Source organism: Plecotus auritus (genome assembly GCF_963455305.1).
Source record: "Plecotus auritus genome assembly, chromosome: 4".
Taxonomy (NCBI): domain Eukaryota; kingdom Metazoa; phylum Chordata; class Mammalia; order Chiroptera; family Vespertilionidae; genus Plecotus; species Plecotus auritus.
In genome coordinates, this window is record NC_137775.1 from 148145747 (window position 1) to 148165429 (window position 19683).

At 38.6% G+C, this 19683-nt stretch overlaps 1 protein-coding gene across 2 annotated transcripts in view; it reads right to left on the reverse strand.

Annotated features, from left to right (window-relative positions):
* The window catches only part of LOC308246051 (B-cell receptor-associated protein 29-like), a 43009-nt gene that overhangs the window by 12702 nt on the left and 10624 nt on the right, over positions 1-19683 (reverse strand). For both annotated transcript variants that reach the window (XM_080663920.1, XM_080663921.1), the window contains exons 5-6: positions 19004-19139; positions 14261-14369 (exon numbers count right to left, since the gene is read on the reverse strand). In XM_080663920.1, the coding sequence (XP_080520046.1) occupies positions 14261-14369; positions 19004-19139 (245 nt within the window). The remainder of the gene's footprint in view (positions 1-14260; positions 14370-19003; positions 19140-19683) is intronic.

A 19683-nucleotide genomic window follows, 5' to 3' on the forward strand; every position in this document is an offset into this window, starting at 1 on the left:
TGTAATAAAAGAGTAATATGCAAATTGACCATACCTCAGCTTCACGCACAAGCCATGCCCACCAGCCAATCAGGAGCGAGTATGCAAATTAACCCAACCTAGATAACTGTGGCCACGGAGAGAGCAGGAGGCTTGGGTTTCCCCAGCAATGGAGGAAGCCAAGCTTTCTGGCACATCCTGGAGGGCCCAGTCCTCCACTCAAGGCTACAAAGTTTCAATTATAGAAGATAAATAAATCCCAACAAAAATGGTGGCAGTCACGGAGCTGGAGAGAGCAGGAGGCTTGAGTTGCCCCTGGCAATGGAGGAAGCCAAGCTTTCCAGCGGGCCCAGGCCTCCACTCAAAGCTGCAAAGTTTCAATTATAGAAGATAAATTCCAACAAAAATGGCTGCAGCCACGGAGCGAGCAGAGGCTTGGCTCCGCTCAAGGCTACAAAGTTTCAATTATAGAAGATAAATAAATCCCAGATACCAGGGCCTCTGCTTGGGTCACTGGGGGGAGTGGCCAGCCTGCAAACCACCACAGGCCCCTCACCCAGGCCACCCCATGCCACAAGGGAACCCACACCCTGATCCAGGACACCCTTTAGGGCAAACCAGCTGGCCCCCACCCATTTACCAGGCCTCTATCCTATCTAATAAAAGAGTAATATGCAAATTGACCATCACTCCAACACACAAGATGGCTGCCCCCATGTGGACACAACATGGTCGCCACAAGATGGCCAGCAGGGGAGGGCAGTTGGGAGGGGCTAGGTCTGCAAAGGAGGGCAGTTATGGGCAATCAGGCCAGCGGGGAAGGGCAGTTGGGAGGGACCAGGCCTGCAAGGGAGGGCAGTTGGGGGCGATCAAGCCTGCAGGGGAGGGAAGTTAGGGTTGACCAGGCCAGCAGAGGAGGGAAGTTGGGGGCGATCAAGCCTGCAGGGGAGGGCAGCTAGGGGTGACCAGGCTGGCAGAGGAGGCAAGTTGGGGGCGACCGGACCTGCAGGGAAGGCCAGTTGGGGGGGGGACCCAGGCCTGCAGGGGAGAGCAGTTGGGGGGAACCAGGCCTGCAGGGGAGGGCAGTTAGGGGTGACCAGGCCTGCAGGGGAGGGCAGTTAAGGGTGACCAGGCCTGCAGGGGAGGGCAGTTAGGGGCAAACAGGCTGGCAGGGGAGGGCAGTTAGGGGCAAACAGGCTGGCAGGGGAGCAGTTAGGCATCAATAAGGCTGGCAGGGGAGTGGTTAGGGGGTGTTCAGGCTGGCAGGCAGAAGCAGTTAGAAAGGCAATTAGGAAGGCAGGCAGGCGAGCAGTTGGGAGTCAGCAGTCCTGGATTGTGAGAGGGATGTCCGACTGCCCGTTTAGGCCCGATCCTACATCCCTCAAGGGTCCCAGATTAGAGAGGGTACAGGCTGGGCTGAGGAACACCCTCCCTCCCCATGCATGAATTTCGTGCACCTGGCCTCTAGTACTATATAATAAAAGCCTAATATGCAAATTTACCAAACGGTGGAACCACCTGTGGAATGACTGGTCGCTATGATGTGACCACCAGGGGGCAGATGCTCAATGCAGGAGCTGCCCCCAGACTGCAGGCCCCAGGCCAGCCAAGGTGGGTGCCAGCAGGGGCCCTCTGATTGCCCCACTGGTCACCCCACAGAGGGAGGCGATCAGCGGAAACAGCAGCGGGGGTTGGGGGGGGCCAGCTGGCAAGCGGGCTGGCTCCATCCCCCGACTGCCCCGCTGGTCACCCCACAGATCGGCCCTGATTGCCAGCCAGGCCTAGGGACCCTACCTGTGCATGAATGTCATACACCGGGCCTCTAGTTTCTAGGTAAATTTCTATACATCTAGTGTTGGTTTCTTTTTTTTTAAAAAAATATATTTTATTAATATTTTACAGAGAGGAAGGGAGAGGGATAGAGAGCTAGAAACATCGATGAGAGAGAAACATTGATCAGCTGCCTCCTGCACACCCCCTACTGGGGATGTGCCCGCAACCAAGGTACATGCCCTTGACCGGAATCGAACCCAGGACCCTTCAGTCCGCAGGCCCACGCTCTATCCACTGAACCAAACCGGTTTCGGCTAGTGTTGGTTTCTTTTCAGCTTATTTGCTTGTATTTTTGAGAGCTTGAGAGTGTGATATACTGGAGCTATTCAGTACTTAATCTTTACATGTACTATTTCTTTATCAGTGATCAAGTACTAGATCATTAATCTATAGTACTGCTTCCAAGATACTTACTTGGAAAGTAGAATCACAGACCTTTGTTAAGTAAGAAAAATAAATTGTGGTTTTTCACTGTAGTTATTTTTGCCCAGGCCTATATTATCAGGTACATGTAGATAAGGTCTGTTTTAGACATCACTTCAGTCACCTTTTAACCTCACATCCATATTTCCATTATATCTCACCAATCAATCTACTCCATCTCTGTTACCTCTGTCCTCATCTCCTAAATTACTGAAATGGATTCCTCACCTAGTTTCCTGGTTACTATAATTCATTGTCCACATTATTATCAAAAGTGATTGCTCCTCTCCTAAAAACTCTCTAACAGTGCCTCCTTTCCCCCAGAATGTTAGCATATAAATAAGGCATATGAGGCCCTTCATGATGGATTTTAGGCTTACTGCTCAACCCTCACCACTGCCTCCACTTTATGTTCCAGTCACATTATGAGCTCCTTGTGGTACTTTGAAAATGCCATGCTCTTTCAGTTACATGCTGTTCATTTTGTGAAAACATTCTTGCCCATCTCCCTTAACCTCTCTTCTTCTCTCATTCTCCCCTATTTAATATGGCTAATTAAAATTCAACCTTCAAAATGTCAGCAGATTGTCCTGAATCTCTGCTGTTGGCTTCTACTTCATCTTGAGCTAACCTTTATTACAGCACTTACCATGCTGAAGTATAACCATGTTCTCACTAAACTATGGTCTACTCAAGAAACAGAGTTGTATCTGCCTTGAGCACCCAGCACTATGCCTAGCACATGGTAGGTGCTTAAATATGTTCCTTGAAGGAAAAAAGGAATGGATACATAAAAAGTTTATGCTTTAGGCACTTAAAAAATTCACCTATGTAAAACCAGTTCATTTCCTAAAAATAAAATGTCAGGTAAATAATGAGGTGTCACTTTAGTCACCTGATAGGAATCTTGGTTACAAACAAACAAAAACAGTTATATCTTTAATCAAAAAACAAAATATTCAGGATAACTTGCCAGTCACAAAGCAAACAGACCATTCTTGAAATATTTTGATAAAAATATAATCATGTTATAAATATCTCATGCTAATTCAGAATTACAAACAAAACCAAACAAATAGTATCACAGAATACAGTTCAATAAAATAAAATAAAAACATAAAACACTCATTCTAGGACTGGAGTGAGATAGATGCAAGACAAGTAAGAAAATAGGAAAGTACTAAAAAAAAAAAAAGATAAAGCCAAAAAACAACAACAAAACAACCCCACAATGATGGGGATACGTCAAAGGGACACAGGAGCCAACTAAAAGATTCCCAATAGCCAAAGCTTGGATAACCTGAGCAACAAAATAAATTAATATTAAATTATAACTCAAAGTTCAAAATGAACACCCATGAATCCATATTGATACACATAAATGAATAAATAAATATGTAGAGGAGAATAGACAAATCTGTGAAGAAAAGTTCCAAATAATTTACGTAGATACTCGACCCTCGGGAGGTGGAACCTAATTCCTCACTTAAGTATGTGCTTCGAATAGTGACTTCCTTCCAAAGAGGAGTAAAAAAAGTAACATTATCATAGAGAAACCTGACAAATACTATTTCGGCCAGGTCAACATCAACAATAATAAATCATGTTGGTATGTACTCTTGATGTTATGTGATGAATTCCAATAGAGAAACATTTCACAAAATATCTAACCAATACTTCTCAAAACTGTCAAGGTTATAAAAAATAAGGAAAGTCTGAAAAATTATGATAGTCAAGAGAAGCCTAAGGAGACAAGAATACTAAAGGTAATGTGGTGTGCTGAATGAGATCCTGAAACAGAAAAAAAAAATCAGGTGAAAACTAAGGAAATCTTAATAAACTATAAACCTTAGTCAATAATAACGTCTCCTTATTGATTCATCAATTGTATAAATGTACTAAATTAATGTAAGGCATTATTAAAAAAAAAGTAACAGTACGGGACATATGGGAATTTGCTGTACTATCTTGCTTATTTTTCTATAAACTGAAACTGTCCCAACATAAAAAGTTTATTATGAAAAAGCAATAAGTCCAGCCCTGACCGGGTAGCTCAGTTGGTTAGAGCATCGTCCTGATATGCCAAGGTTGCAGGTTCAATCCCCAGTCAGGCCACTTAACCAAGTATGAAGGGAGACAGTTTCAGGGAGGCTTCCTAGAAGTGGCAACACTGAAGCTGAAAGCTGAGCATGGTCTATAAAGAAGAGTGAAGGAAAAAGGACATTACAGTCCTGGGCAAAGGTACAAAGTAATGAAACACTACTGTTAGAGCTACAAACTACAATATTTAATAAAGTAGGAGTATAAAACTTATATTGGACAAGGGTGGGAGATAAAGCTAGAGATGACGGTGAGGACCAGGTGCTATCTTGAAAAGCTGCAAAGGTGACAGAAATCAATAAAGACTTTGAAATAGTACAGAGGCATAAGTCAGAAACATGGTGTTGAAAACTGCTCTGGTGGCAATGGGAAGAAGCAGAGAGATTTAAGTGGGACATGCTTTAGGAGACTGCTTGCTTTGCAAGAGGAGCAGCAAGAATTTCTGGAGTGGAAATAAAGCTGCACAAGTAATGTAATACAGAGTAAACATTGAGTAAAACCAAAAATAGCTTTTTCATATGCAAAGAACAAAGAAAAAAATTAATGTTTTTTGGGGGGAGGGTGTCTCAGTTTCTCTACCAATCACTAGGTATACTAGTGCCTGCCCATACCTTCTAGGGCAGTGGTCGGCAAACTCATTAGTCAACAGAGCCAAATATCAACAGTACAACGATTGAAATTTCTTTTGAGAGCCAAATTTTTTAAACTTAAACTTCTTCTAACACCACTTCTTCAAAATAGACTCGCCCAGGCCGTGGTTGGCCACACTCAAGGGGCCAAAGAGCCGCATGTGGCTCGCGAGCCGCAGTTTGCCAACCACTGTTCTAGGGCACTAGCAATATGAATGAGATTTATGGGTAAAGTGCTTTTGGGTTTAGAAAACACATGGATTTAAAGAATGCTTATACTTATAGCAATTACTGGTACTCGGGGCCAGGGAACTGATAAATACGCTTTCTAATTTAATAAATGAGCCACACTGTGAATGCTATTGGCATAGGAAATATCAATATTTGCATAAAGACTTCCTTCATTAATCTTAGTTAGGTTGCTAAGTAATGTATTTAAAAAAAAACAATTTTGGCCCTAACCGTTTTGGCTCAGTGGATAGAGCGTCAGCCTGCGGACTGAAGGGCCCCAGGTTCGATTCCTGTCAAGGGCATGTACCTTAGTTGCGGGCACATTCTCTGCAGGGGGTGTGCAGGAGGCAGCTGATCGATGTTTCTCTCTCATCGATGTTTCTAACTCTCTATCATTCTCCCTTCCTCTCTGTAAAAAATCAATAAAATATATTTAAAAAAAACAATTTTGGTTCTGTACTTACTGAAGAATAATTATAAATTATATTAATAAGCTAGCTTTGCACTTAAAAATCAGATGTATGAAAAAAAAATCAGATGTATGTTTCAGGCAAAGCACTAAGTATAGATTATAACAGATTGCTTTGAAAAGGGTATGCTTTATAAAGCAAATTCATGTGTAAGCAAAAGCAACAAATGGAATCTAGAATTACCAACCCATCATATGTGAGATTTGAAGGAGCCAATTTACATAGACTATAAACAAAGAACTAATTTTACTATAAAATTTCTTAAATTATCTGATCAAGAAGCACAGGTGCACAGCAAATTTTTAATAATAGCAGAAAAAATATTTTCACTATTCTCATTTATACTGAAAAAGATACTCTTATTTATTTGAAAACCCTAAATAGAGGTCAGTAAACTATTTCTGTAAAGGACCAGATAGTAAATGTTTTTAGCTTTCTGTGCCATGCAGATTCTGTACAGTCTATTTAACTCTGCAGTTACAGAAAACATGTAAATGAATGATTGTGGCTTTGTCCCAATAAAATTTAATTTTTAAAAACAAGGCAGCAGGCTGGACTTGGCCTATGGTCATACTTTGCTGACCTCTGTTCTAAAATAGCACTTGTAAGTTTTATCAGTTTCTCTTAAGTTTTAAATTTACTGAAAATAACTAAAAAATAAAACATCAGAACATGAGAAGAGGATCCAAATTGTACTGAAAATTTCAAGGAACCTCCTAAAATGTTTCCTATTTTAGCTCTATCAATTTTCCTTATAGAAAGAACAAAATCTACAGATAGTGGATGCTGCAGTGAGATTTAGTTTTAGGGGGGGAAAAAAAAAGTTTTTCTTTCTTTAAGTTTCCAGCTCATTTTCCTAGCTGATTGCTTTCTATCCATTTCAAAAGTGCCTGAGTCAGGTACCAAGCGGGGACAATCTGAGCATGAAGATGGTAAGTTCAATTTTGGATAAGTTAATCTGAGACTGGTTGAATTTTCACATGGAAATGCCCCATCAGGCAACCTCTAAAGCAAAAATTCATGCTTCAGCCTTTAAACCAAAACTAAACATCTCATTGGTGTTTAGCACTTTTAAACACTTCCAAGACACCCACAGAAAAGAAAAGTGCTATTATTATGCAACTAGAGGCCCGGTGCATGAAATTTGTGCATGAAATTTGTGCATGGGAGGGGGTCCCCTTAGCTAGCCTGCACCCTCTCCAATCTGGGATCCCTTGGGGGATGTCTGACTGCCGGTTTAGGCCTGGGGATATATCCCTCTCACAATCCGGGACTGCTGGCTCCTAACTGCTCACCTGCCTGCCTGCCTGATTGCCTGTAACTGTCCCCCCTGCCAGCCTGATCACCTCTGCCTGCTGGCCTGGTTATCCCTAGCCCCCCCGCCCCCCGCTGGCCTGGTTGCCCCCAACTGCCCCCCCTGCTGGCCTGGTCACTCCTAACTGCCCCTCCCGTGCCGGCCTGGTCGCCCCTAACTGCCCCCCTGCCGGCCTGGTCACCCCCAACTGCCTCCCTGCTGGCCTGGTCACCCCCAACTGCCCCTCCCGTGCCGGCCTGGTCGCCCCTTACTGCTCCCCTGCCGGCCTGGTTGCCTCCAACTGCCCCCCCTGCTGGCCTGGTCGCCCCACACAGCCTGCTGTTCAGTTGTTTGGTCGTCCCTCACTAACCCCCTTGCCGGCCTGGTTGCCCCACGCAGCCTGCTGTTTGGTCGTCCGTCCGGTTGTTTCGGTCGTGACGACCCCTGGCTTTAGGATGGTTTTATAAATCAACCTCAGATTTAATTAGCAAATGAACATATCAAACATCTAACACTGCATAGTTTACCGATGATCAGGCTTTGAGAGGTATTTTTATCTTTTTCAATTTAGAAGCTTATATATAAAAGACTTCACCTTAAATTTGACAACTTTTTATTATGATATACAAAAGACAAATTGATTTGGAAAGTAGTGTCAGAAAAATCATCCCTAAACTTGAAAAAATGTTTTAAATGATTTTTGACAATAGTTTTTTAGGTTGATAGTTAAAATCTAAAAGAAAAAAAGTTTTCTTCTTTCAGTCATTCCCTATTTAACTTGTAAAGTTTTTTTGATAGAAGTAACAATAATATCTAGTAAATTATTAATTTTTAACATAGACAATGCACTGGGCCATTTGTGTATACAACTATTCTGTGAAGAGCTATAATTTAACTTCCACAAAGCCAGTCTTAAACCAAATCTGAGTAACTAAATTTCACACTCCCAAATGCTAGTTAGATGTTTTCACAGTACCTTTAAACAAATAAAGAGAATTCTTAAATAGATTGAAACATTTCAGTTGTTTTATTCTTTCTTCTTGAATCTAAATCCCTGTCCACAAATTATGTGACAAAAGATTGTTTTTTGGTTCTATATTTTTTCTTGCTAAAAATCTACTGTTGCCTCTGTATTTACTTTAGAATAAATTTTGGACCTCTAAGCATGGTACTCATGAGCCTCCAGTTCTTGTCTCAGCTTTCCCACTCTACCCTGCTATACATAAACCATAATCTAGTCATCATGGCCTTTCATCATTGGTCTGTGTGCCTTTCTGAGGTTAGGGAAGGACTCTTCCATTTCAGCTTCTGAAATCCCTCTCATCCCTGAGCCTCAGCTCAAGTGATACCATCCCCATGATTTTTTCCTAGACTCTGCCAGTAATAACAATCACTCTCTCCTCTGTGCTACCATGGCCCTTTGTACTAGACCTTTATTTTGGCTTATCAACCTGTGCCTTACTTTTTTTTAAATATATTTTTTTATTGATTTCAGAGAGGAAGAGAGAGGGTGAGATAGAAAGAAACATCAATGATGAGAGAAAATCATTGATTGGCTGCCTCCTACTCACCCCCTACTGGGATTCCAGCCTCAACCCAGGCATGTGCCCTTGACCGGAATCAAACCCAGGAAACTTCGGTCCGTAGGCCGATGCTCTATCTACTGAGCCAAACCAGGTAGAGTGAAAAACATGTATTTTTTAATTCAAATAATAAAAACTCTTTAGAAGGAAATAAAAGTAAAAATATAGTATGACCAAAACTACCACATTTTAAAAAGTATTAACAATTTTAAAGTAAGATGATGGCTTTGAAATAACAGCAAGTAAAAGATAGTTCAGTTCATGCCCAGGAGAATTTACTAGTACAACTGTAAAACATGCTTAGGTTGGACTTTGAGAATTTATTTTTAAATAGATAGATGGCTCACAGTATTCCTCTGTAAGGAATTGGAAAATCTCCAAGTTTTAAATTATATCCTTTTCTTGAGACTTAAGACTCAAGAGGCAGGAATTCAGTTAGGGTACTGGCACACTGAATAGCAATTTCCCTATAATTTTCTCTCTTGTCTTGACCTTCAATTTCTCCTAAAAAGCGCTTCAACATTTTCACTCCCTGGTCCTATGTTAGTATGACTTTTTACTGGCATTAAAGGATAATGACTATATTTTACTTTACTCTGACATCTTCCAGGGTAGTGAAGTTGGTCTATAAAGTTTGTCTATAAAAGGAAATGTTAGTTCTTTTCAAGGTAAGCCATGGTGATATGGAAGCATTTACCTAGGAAGAGAGTTGAATTATCAAAAACAAGATTAAAAAGGACAAGAAGGTCTGTTTTCTGGTCCAAATCAAAGGACCTTGTTAAATTCTGTCAATACTCAGGTATATAAAATAGGCTTTTACATTCAGTTTCTACATTAAAAATTTGCTTTATCCTCTACAGGCATGCTTTTCAAGAACAGTTTTAATTATGTTCCATGTTAACTAATCTTGCAATAGCCCTGGTCGGTGTGGCTCAGCTGGTTGGGCCTTGTGCAGTGCACTGAAAGGTTGCTGGTTTGATTCCCAGTCAAGGCACATGCCCAGGATGACTGGGTTGGGAGCTCGAACCCTGGTGGGGGGCGTGCAGGAGGCGGCAGATCGATGTTTCGCTCTAGCACCATTGTTTCTCTCTTCTCTTTTCCCTTTCTCTCTCTCTACATGTCAATAAAAAGAAATCTTGCAATAAATAAATTATTTGAAAAGTTCTTTAAAAAACTATTGATAGAAACAGACAAAAATGAAGGAAAGAAGAAGGAAGGAAGGGAAGGTGGGTAACAGGGAAGAAAGGGAAGTAAGGAAAGGAAATAAAGGAAGGGAGGGTGAGGGTAGGAGGAAGGAAAGGAGAAAGAGAGAAAGAATAAAGGCAGGGTCAAGGAATTTGCCCTCATCACTTTTTTGTCTTCTTTTTATTTTCCCTTTTTGTAGGAAAAATATACTACTGCTCAACCTCTGCTAAAATAGCAGTCCTAGAACTCTGTTAATGTAGCATGTTATGGACACATTCCTGCTCCTAAAGGAATGGGGAGGAGACAATTCCACATGTAGTACAATCACTTTTAAAATCATATTTACTTTTACCACTGCCTGGATACATGCAATGATTAAATGGCACATATATCTTCCCATAATAAGAATAATACTGAGGAGGTATTTCTTTATAAGAGTAAATACTGTAGCTATCCTAAAAGACTCCTTTGAAGTCAATGTCCTTGAACATCAGAAGGTTTTCCATTACATACAAGATTTTATTATGAAAGCTTGTGAGCTTTGTAAATCTTCAAAGCTTAAGTTCTCATTTTGCATGGTAGTGCCCTTCCCCAATTACTCCACACACTGGGACATCAGCTTTATTGTTAAGCAGATCATTAAAATTGACCGATGAGGCAGGTTCTTACACCTGACTTAGTAAATTAGGTGTTTGGGACATGCACACACTAGGGTCATATTACTTCACTGAAGCACAAGTAATTTACTAACTCTGGGCAAAATCTGAATTGGTATTACAGAGTGTTCTTAATACCTGTTTTTGGAATGCTAGTTTTCCAATTTGGGGCGGACCAGCTTAAATAAACATTTATATCTATGCTTTATTTCTACTAATACACTTTGGTGAAAATGTTTTACTTAGATTAAAGAAATACCAAAGGTAAGACAAATCATTTTACCCCTATTAAAAAATAAACAAGCCTAGCTGGCGTGGCTTAGTGGTGGAGTGTTGACCTATGAACCAGGACGTCACAGTTTGATTCCTGGTCAGAGCGTATGCCAGGGTTGCAGGCTTGATCCCCAGTAGGGGGCATGCAGGAGAGAGCCGATTGATGATTCTCTCTCATCACTGATGTTTCTATCTTTCTTCCTCTCCCTTCCTCTCTGAAATCAATAAACATATATTTAAAAAAAAATAAACCACATTACTTTCCTACTCACTTGTCAAGTATAAAAGAACTTTCTGAAACATTTGTTAAGCACTGCCAGCCTTTATATCCTCAATCTTTAGAAATCAGTGAATATTTCTGAATGCTACTACATCCAAAGAATGGTGCTTCTAAGTTCATCCAAATCTTGTACTATTTGTTTATGTAATTTCTTAATTCCTGCCTTAATAAATTTGACTGGTTTAGGTCAAGAGAACATAGCCAAGGATTTAACTCCTTTAGAAATGAAACTTTGATCTTCTCAAGGTCATTAGTAATGTTATCTAAAATAATAACTTTGGGTAAATAAAATGTATTCATAAAATACTACACACCTTGCAGGAACTCAAACAGGTAAAATCTGTTTTTACCTCAACACTGATTCACATTGAAAATAGCTGTGCAGTCTACACTTCAAACACAGGAGCTGGAATCTCCTGTTATCAGATTATAAACACAATGCCTATATTGCCAGAGTTAATTTTCTCCAAACATCTGAAATGTCTCTTAAAGAAATATTGTGTTTCTTTATGTTAACCTAAAATAATATTGAGTTTAGAGAGTTACATCTCAGACTTGTGAAGTTAAGCTCAGGGTTGAGAGGGGTAGCAGGGCACGCAACCTATTCCTGTCTTTTATTTTTATACTATCCTGCTAACAACATAAGAAAAAGGATTGTTGGCAGATGTGAAAAAAGAAAGCAAGATTTTAAAATAATTTTTTTAACTAATAAAAGATATTTTGAAAATAGTCCTTTGTATTCTTCAGAAGGATTAGCACCAATATTTTGTGTTGGGTTAAAAAACAACATGGTTTCTGTTCTGAAATGTATAACGTAGAGGGTAGGTGATTATTAAATTTATTTTTATACAAATATTAAAACTTCTTGATCATGTTCCAAATCTTTTGGAATTGCAGAAGAACCAACAGTACCAACTATGACAAGATTTTGAAATTAGGCCTACACTATCCCTACCATATATTACACCACCTTGACCAGAGGAGTAACTTATTTTTTAACTTACTGCCTCTAAAGAATTTTCTGATTTACGTTCTTAACTTTAAATAAGAAGTAGAAAAGTGATTAAATTTTTAATATTGTATTAAATATCCTATTGATTTTTTTTTTAACGGAATTAGCTTTTACCTTTAGATTTTTCCATCTCAAATTCAAAGGCCCAGCCGGTATGGCTCAGTGATTGACCCGGAGGTCACAGTTCAATTCCTGGTCAGGGCACATGCCCAGGTTGTGGGCTTGATCCCAGTAGGGGGCATGCAGGAGGCAGCCAATTGATGATTCTCTCTCATCACTGATGTTTCTATCTCTCTCTCCCTCTCTGAAAAAAAAAAAATACATATATATATATTTAAAAAACCACAAAATATCTTGATGAAGAAAACTCTACCCAAAGAAGGTAAATGCATAATCAATTTGCAAGTTATATTACAGAGAACTTCTATTATACTAAGACCTATTTTATTGATTTTTTTTTTTTACAGAGAAAAAGGGAGAGGGATAGAGAGTTAGAAACATTGATGAGAAAGAAACATCGATCAGCTGCCTCCTGCATACCCACTACTGGGGATGTGCCCGCAACCAAGGTACATGCCCTGACTGAAATCGAACCTGGGAACCTTCAGTCAGCAGGCTGGCGCTCTATCCACTGAGCCAAACCGGTTAGGACCTGAGGCCTATTTTAAAAATCTAAATTTACAAATGGCATAAAGTAGGTCCTTGATTCAGTCACTGAACATTTTCCAATTTATCGCCAACATAAAGTAATGGAATAAACTTAAAATTGGAGAAGGTCTATACATTGATCATTACTTTAACTCTCACTGACTGAGAGGTTCCCCAGTGCCTGGACAACATCAAGGAATAACTGTTTCGTGCAGAAATGTTCACTGGGATCAAGCCACAAACTTTTAAACAGAATTTCCTGGTATGACATTGGACTTGGGGTATCCAGTTTTCTGTGCTATGTGGTTGCAGGCAATAATAATTTGTTTGACTAAAAAGAAGAAAATACTATTGGAACTATTAAAAAACAACAACAACAACAACAAAAAATGGCCCCAGCCATGTGGCTCAGTGGTTGAGCATTGACCCATGCACCAAGAGGTCGCAGGTTCGATTTCCAGTCAGGGCACATGCTTGGATTGCAGGCTCAATCCCCAGCAGGGGTCATGCAAGAGGCAGTTGGTCCATGTCGATGCATCGATGTTTCTATCTCTACCTCTCCCTTCCTCTCTAAAATCAATAAAAACATATTTACTAAAAGACAAAAAAATTGCCGAAACCAGTTTGGCTCAGTGGATAGAGCGTCGGCCTGCGGACTGAAGGGTCCCGGGTTCGATTCCGGTCAAGGGCATGTACCTTGGTTGCGGGCACATCCCCAGTGGGAGGTGTGCAGGAGGCAGCTGATCGATGTTTCTCTCTCATCGATGTTTCTAGCTCTCTATCCCTCTCCCTTCCTCTCTGTAAAATATCAATAAAATATATTTAAAAAAAAAAAAGACAAAAAAATGTAAAAGATATAGCTGCCTTCAGGAAAATGAAGTTAGGATGCTCTACCCAAGTCCTCATTGCAATGTATTTTGAAATGAAACATTCAAATTCTCAGCTGACATCCCAATTTTTCTTACTCTATGCTAACCCATCTTTTTCAAGGAATGCTTTCCTTTTATCTGGCAGGTAGGAAATATTAGGGCTTGAGATTAGCAATATACTTTCTTTAAAAACATTTTTTTAATCCTCACCCGAGGATATGTTTTTATTAATTTTTAGAGTGAGAGAAACATCAATGTGAGAAACACTGATCAGTTGCTTCTTGTACAATGCCCGGACTAGGATCAAACTGCAACCTGGGTATGTGCCCTGACCAAGAATCAAACCCGCAACTTTTTGGTGTACAGGATGACACTCCAACCAACTGAGCCACCCGGAACCAGGGCAGCAATATACTTTCTTATAACCAAAACTGTCCACCTGTGATCACTTCTTTTAAAGGAGCAATGCACTATGATGGAAGAATGTGATTTATTTTCCAATAATGTGTTTACAAGCAACTTTTTAGGAACATAGCTCTTTTGCTAAGGTAAGAACATCTGTATTTACAACACAGATCTGAAACACCTACATGTTTTTCTGTATAACACAGCATGTTTCTCTTGGCTGAAACAATGTTTTATCTTCATATTTGAGCAGAATTTATAAATAGGTCGCTCGTGGTATTTCAGTCAGAAGAACTATTTAGCCATTAGATTTGTTTTAGGAAAAACAGTGAAGTATAACAGCATAAAATACCATGCTCTTTCTACTTTGGCACATGCACACAAAGTTACCATCTGAAGTTTTCTTTAATTCAGTTTTCAGTTTTTCCTTGTCCTCTACCAGTTTTTTATTTTCTGCTTCCAAAACGTGTTCCTTTTCCTTGTTACAGCTTTTCAAGAGCTATCAGAAAAGAGAGTTATAGAAATGAGCTTAGATTGCAATAGCCAGACATTCTTCCAGGAAATTGTCTGAGTAATGTATTTAAAATTATTGATCTTTATTTTATTCTTTGTCTTTTTAGTATTTTATAATTTTCTACAATGGAATTCTGCTAATATAAACTTAACATTTGGCAAACACAAATAAATTTCTCCTTACAATGGTTAAAATCTCTGAAATGAAAATAAAAGGTTCTGGTTGGACTATGATTAAAATTATATTTTCAAAAGTATTTAGGTAAATAATGTGCATATCTTTTTATCAATTAAATGTAATGAAAATCTAAGTTTAAAAAAACACAGGTTCGGCTATTAATTGGGAGATCATTATATTCCAGTTACAGAGCTGTCTACTCAGACTATTTTCAAAAAATCTTTATTGTTGTAAGTATTACATATGTCTCCCTTTTTCCCCCCATTGGCCCCTTCTAGCCCACCTTGCCCCACACCCCAGGCTCAGACTATTTTTATAAAGGTGGATTTGTAAGAGGAGAATATAATGTTGTCAGGGGGATGTGGGTAAGTAGAAAATGAAAAGGCCATCTCTATGCTTGGAAAATTCTATCTAATTTTCATTGACCAGTCTCCAAATTAATTTTATTCAGTTAATCCTTTATGATGCTCTTCATATTTTAAAATCTATTCTGGCTTTTAAAATGTTTATTTTATGTTTATAGCCTATCCTTTCTAGGCAAGAAAAATTAAAATCTGAATAGTACGGTAAAATATTTGACTAAAATAAAAACATAATTGTGTGAAGGCCTGGGGTGGGGTGAGAACCAGGTAGAAGGGGACAATGGGGGGAAAATGGAGAACATCTGTAATACTCTCAACAATAAAGATAAATATAAAAAATTTAAAAACCTTAAAAAATAAATAAAATAAAACATAATGGAGTAAAAATTTCATGATCTGTATGTCTGGATGGAAACTACCATTGTTAATAGACTCACTAAGAAGTTGACATTGTAAAGAAATTTTAAGAAATTTAAGTTACCAAGAGGAGAAATTAATATTTGAAAAATAAAATATGTACACAATGTCATGGATTATTTGATTAAAGTGCAGCAACCTGATACTGACAGTGTCCATAGGTGAAAAAGCAACAAAGGACAATTTGAAACAGACTGACATAGAAAAGAATTTCTATTGCAGATAGCTCCTTTTCTAATGTAAGCTGATATATTCAACAAACAAAATGTTCTACTTAGCACTGACTACATGCAAATTTTTACAATAGTAGGGCTATAAAGGATAAAAATGTGAAAGAAATATGATCCCTGCTCTCAGGTAACTTCAATTTAGTGAAAAGGATGAGACAAGAGCATATTGTAGCACAAGATCAAATACAGTACTTTTGTGTTATAAGAGAGATTAGGCAGCTCATGAGGAATTAAAGCTCTACTAAGTATATTATATAAGCCCAGGAAATTGTTTTTAGGAGATAAGAAGACTGAAATACACACTACAACTGAAGAAGACTTTTACTTTCAAAATTAAAAATTTTTTTTTAAAATTAAAGAGCAAAAATAAGACCAAAAATTTTTTCTTCAAATCTCTATGAATTTGCTGCCCATATTAAAATTCTAAACAATCCTTGTTGTTGCTTCACTGCTTTTAGGTCACAGAGTCTCCAGTAATTGGAAGGGAACCATGGAGTTGTAGGAATGTTTACTACACTGACTGCTTAAATTATTATGCCATTTACTTGGAAAAGTTGGATTTGTGCTGGTCTTGTAAATAAGCTTTCATTACTGCACCTGTAAACTTGTCCAAATTTATTATGTGTGACTTGATGCTGGAGAAATTGAAATATGAAATTCAACAGCTACCAGCTACAATAATGTATGTGTTCACTGTCCTACATACCTTATCCCATCTTGGTAAGGGACTGGAAAAAAAAAACTAGTCAGAAGTAAAGCTCCATCACTGTTGTTACTTGAGGCAATTAAAAATTAATTGGTCTTTCATAATAATTTCATTTAATTAACTGAATATCAGAACACAAAAGGGTCTCAGGCACAATCTGCAAGTCATAATAGGCTAGCATACAAGCGAAGGGACAAAACAACGTGGTTAAGAGTGGATTCTTAGTTTTATCACTTAGTGGAATGATTTTTGTGCAAGTCACTTAACATTTTTGTGCCTCCACTTCATGTATAAAATGCACATAATAACAGTATCAACCTCATGGGGTTACTGCTCAAATTAAGAGTTAATACCTCACTGTGAAGCATATGAAGCGATAACTGGCACCTGTTAGCTATTATTTATGACCTTGAGGCCCACACACATGAGGTGACTTGCCCTAAGTAACAATGCTCATTATTGGTAGAGTTGGGACTAGTACCTAAGTCTCTTGGATCCCAGGGTAATATACTTTCCATTAGGTAACGTGTCTCTGATAGAGAATGAAGAGGTGTTTTAGCAATTTTATCCTTCGTTAACTAGTATTTAAAAACCTGCATGAAGGAAATATCTTGAAATAAAAGTCATCTTTGACATTCTGACCTAAGGCCTTTGTTGGTCACTTAGATGCACTTTGGACACTGACAGAGTTTATGTCCAGCTCACAGACTTTCTCTCCACTATGTACTGATTTTAGCCCAGCATACCTGTGTATCTCTAATGATCTAAGACCACTGATTGGGTCAGAGATATGCAGGAACCAGGACAGCGTGGAACCAAAAGGAAGAAAAACAACAAAAGAAAGAAATTGTGGGGGATCAAAGAATCAGTAGTCATAAAATAAAACTGCCTTGCAATAGTAACTGGGTCTGAAAACAATTCCAAAAATGTTTTGAGGAAGATGCTTTCTTTGAAGGACAAGACTAATTTAAGTACATTAATTATGATGTATAAAAGAAAAATAATAGTACCAAAACTTTATAAAAACAATTTACATTTCCTTAGAGCTGAAGAGTAGGAAGAAAATAACTAAAGAATAATAGTAGTAGTTACAACTCATCCATCTGACATGATGAGCATAATGTTAAATCAAGATAGGCACATGGTTAGACTACAAAGACAAGGCTGTGTACTGTGAGGTTAGCCTTCATATTAATTAAAGCTTTGAGGATTTTGTTTTCTTTTTACCACTGGGAAATAAGATCAAATGATAGAAAATGAAGCAAATAATATTAAGGTACAAAATGAGGCCCATTCTGTGGCTGAAACAGTTCCAAAAAGGCAAAAATAACTGATAGCTTGCTTTTATATTCAGAAATATCAACAGCTTGACTTTCCAGACCTATATTTACTACAAACGGAAATTTACATGACATCTGTGAATCAATGCCTTTTAAAAAAGAACAAAACAGAGTAAAAAATAAATTGATGCTTATTCTCTAAAAGTTTCCTTAAAAGATGCTGAGTACAATCTAAGAAACATTTTTTAATTCTATTTCTATAAAAATACCTTTTTGACCCTGGTTGGTATGGCTCAATTGGTTGGAGTGTCTTCCCATACACCAAAAGGTTGTGAGTTTGCTTCCCAGTCAGGGCACAAACCTAGGTTTTGGATTCAGTGCCTAGTTGGGGTGTGTGCAGGAGGCAACCAATTGATATTTTACTCTCACACCGCTCTCTCTCTCTCCAAAAAAACCAATAAAAAAAACTTAAAAAATATATACCTTTCTGTTGTAGTGAAATAAGGTAGACATCAACAAATGTAAAAGAGGGTTTTGAGTAGGTGACCATGGTACTGCAGCACCAAGCAGAATTTTCTGAAATGAGTTTTGGCTTAATAGGTTTTAGAAAGCTTTATATTGTACTCTGAAATACCTAACTCATTTAGATTTGATGAAAGGTGGTGCTTATAGTTCTTTCTACAAGAGGCTAGGCTTTAGGACTTGGATAAGGATTTGAATTCTCTACTGTTAGACTTTTTACATAACTACAACTTGGTCTAACATATAACTGATTGTTTGCATTTCATTAATCTACAATAAGGAAATAATCTTATTGTATTATTTTAGGAATGCTTTCTTTGAGAAAATCTGTTTTGCATCTGATTGGTTCCACTGATTCTTTTTACTGAAAAGCAGAATTAGCAAAACATGGGGCTTAATCTGAACTGAAAACCACTTGTGTATGAGATCTGAGTTCTAAATTTTAAACTTAAGAAAAAAAAAATGCCCAAAGTAATTTTGTATCTTTCCTTTTTTCCATTTGTTCTTCTTTTTCTCCCGCCACATCCCCCACCCCACAAGCTCTTTGGCCTCAGAGGGAGTGTTCAGGGGCCCTGGACATGGAGATGTTCTCCCTTCCCATCTAAATGGTTCTTTAAAAAAAAAAAAGAATACATTTTTATTGATTTTGGAGAGGAAAGGAGAGGGAGAGAGAGATAGAAACATCAATGATGAGAGAGAATCACTGATTGGCTGCCTCCTGCATGCCCCCTACTGGGGATTGAGCCCGCAACCCAGGCATGTGCCCTTGACCGGAATCGAACCTGGGACCCTTCAGTCCGCAGGCAATGCTCTAACTACTGGGAAACACCGGCCAGGGCAAGCAAATGCTCTTTTTAAAAAACAATATACCACCCCTTGGGAATATTAACACTTATACAAATTTTTAAAAAGAAAACTTAAATACCTGTTTTAGTTTTTCATTCTCTTTCATTAATTTTCTGGCATCCTCGTTAGTACTTTCTGCTTGATTTTTAAGTACTCCTTTGTTTGACAGTTCATTTGCCAGCTGAGTAATAAGGGTAACCAGACGTCTCAATACTCTAAGAAAATGAAAATAAAAATGTTAAAATACATAGTCTTGGTCAAATTTAGGTATGGTGGTGGAGAGAGATGATGGTTAGAGAGGACATACTAGTATTTAAAAAAAAATTCCAAGTCTTCCAGTCAAAACACGCCTGTGTCTCATTCATTTAGAATTTTTGATAGAAGACTAGCATTTGGAATATAGGTTCAATGGTACTTACTAATTTAATAATTTTCTTTGTAGAGGCCTCTAGCCAGGAGGGGCAGAAACAGCATTTCAGACAGTGTGGCAGGGCCAGTAAGAAGTCCTTCCCCCGACTCCCCACCCGAGTTCAAAATTTGCTATTTAAAGAGCACTGTATGAGACTGGTCATGCACCCAAACTGCTCATTCACATTTATGGGTAACTCCCATTGTTAGAAGTAGTAACTAATATCTTCAATTATTCATTCAACAGACACTTCCTCAGGAACTGCTAAGTGTTAAACACTGTTTTAGGCCCTGGGGACATAGCAAGAACCGAGACAAAATCCCTGCTCTCAAAAGTTTAGGTTCTATTTG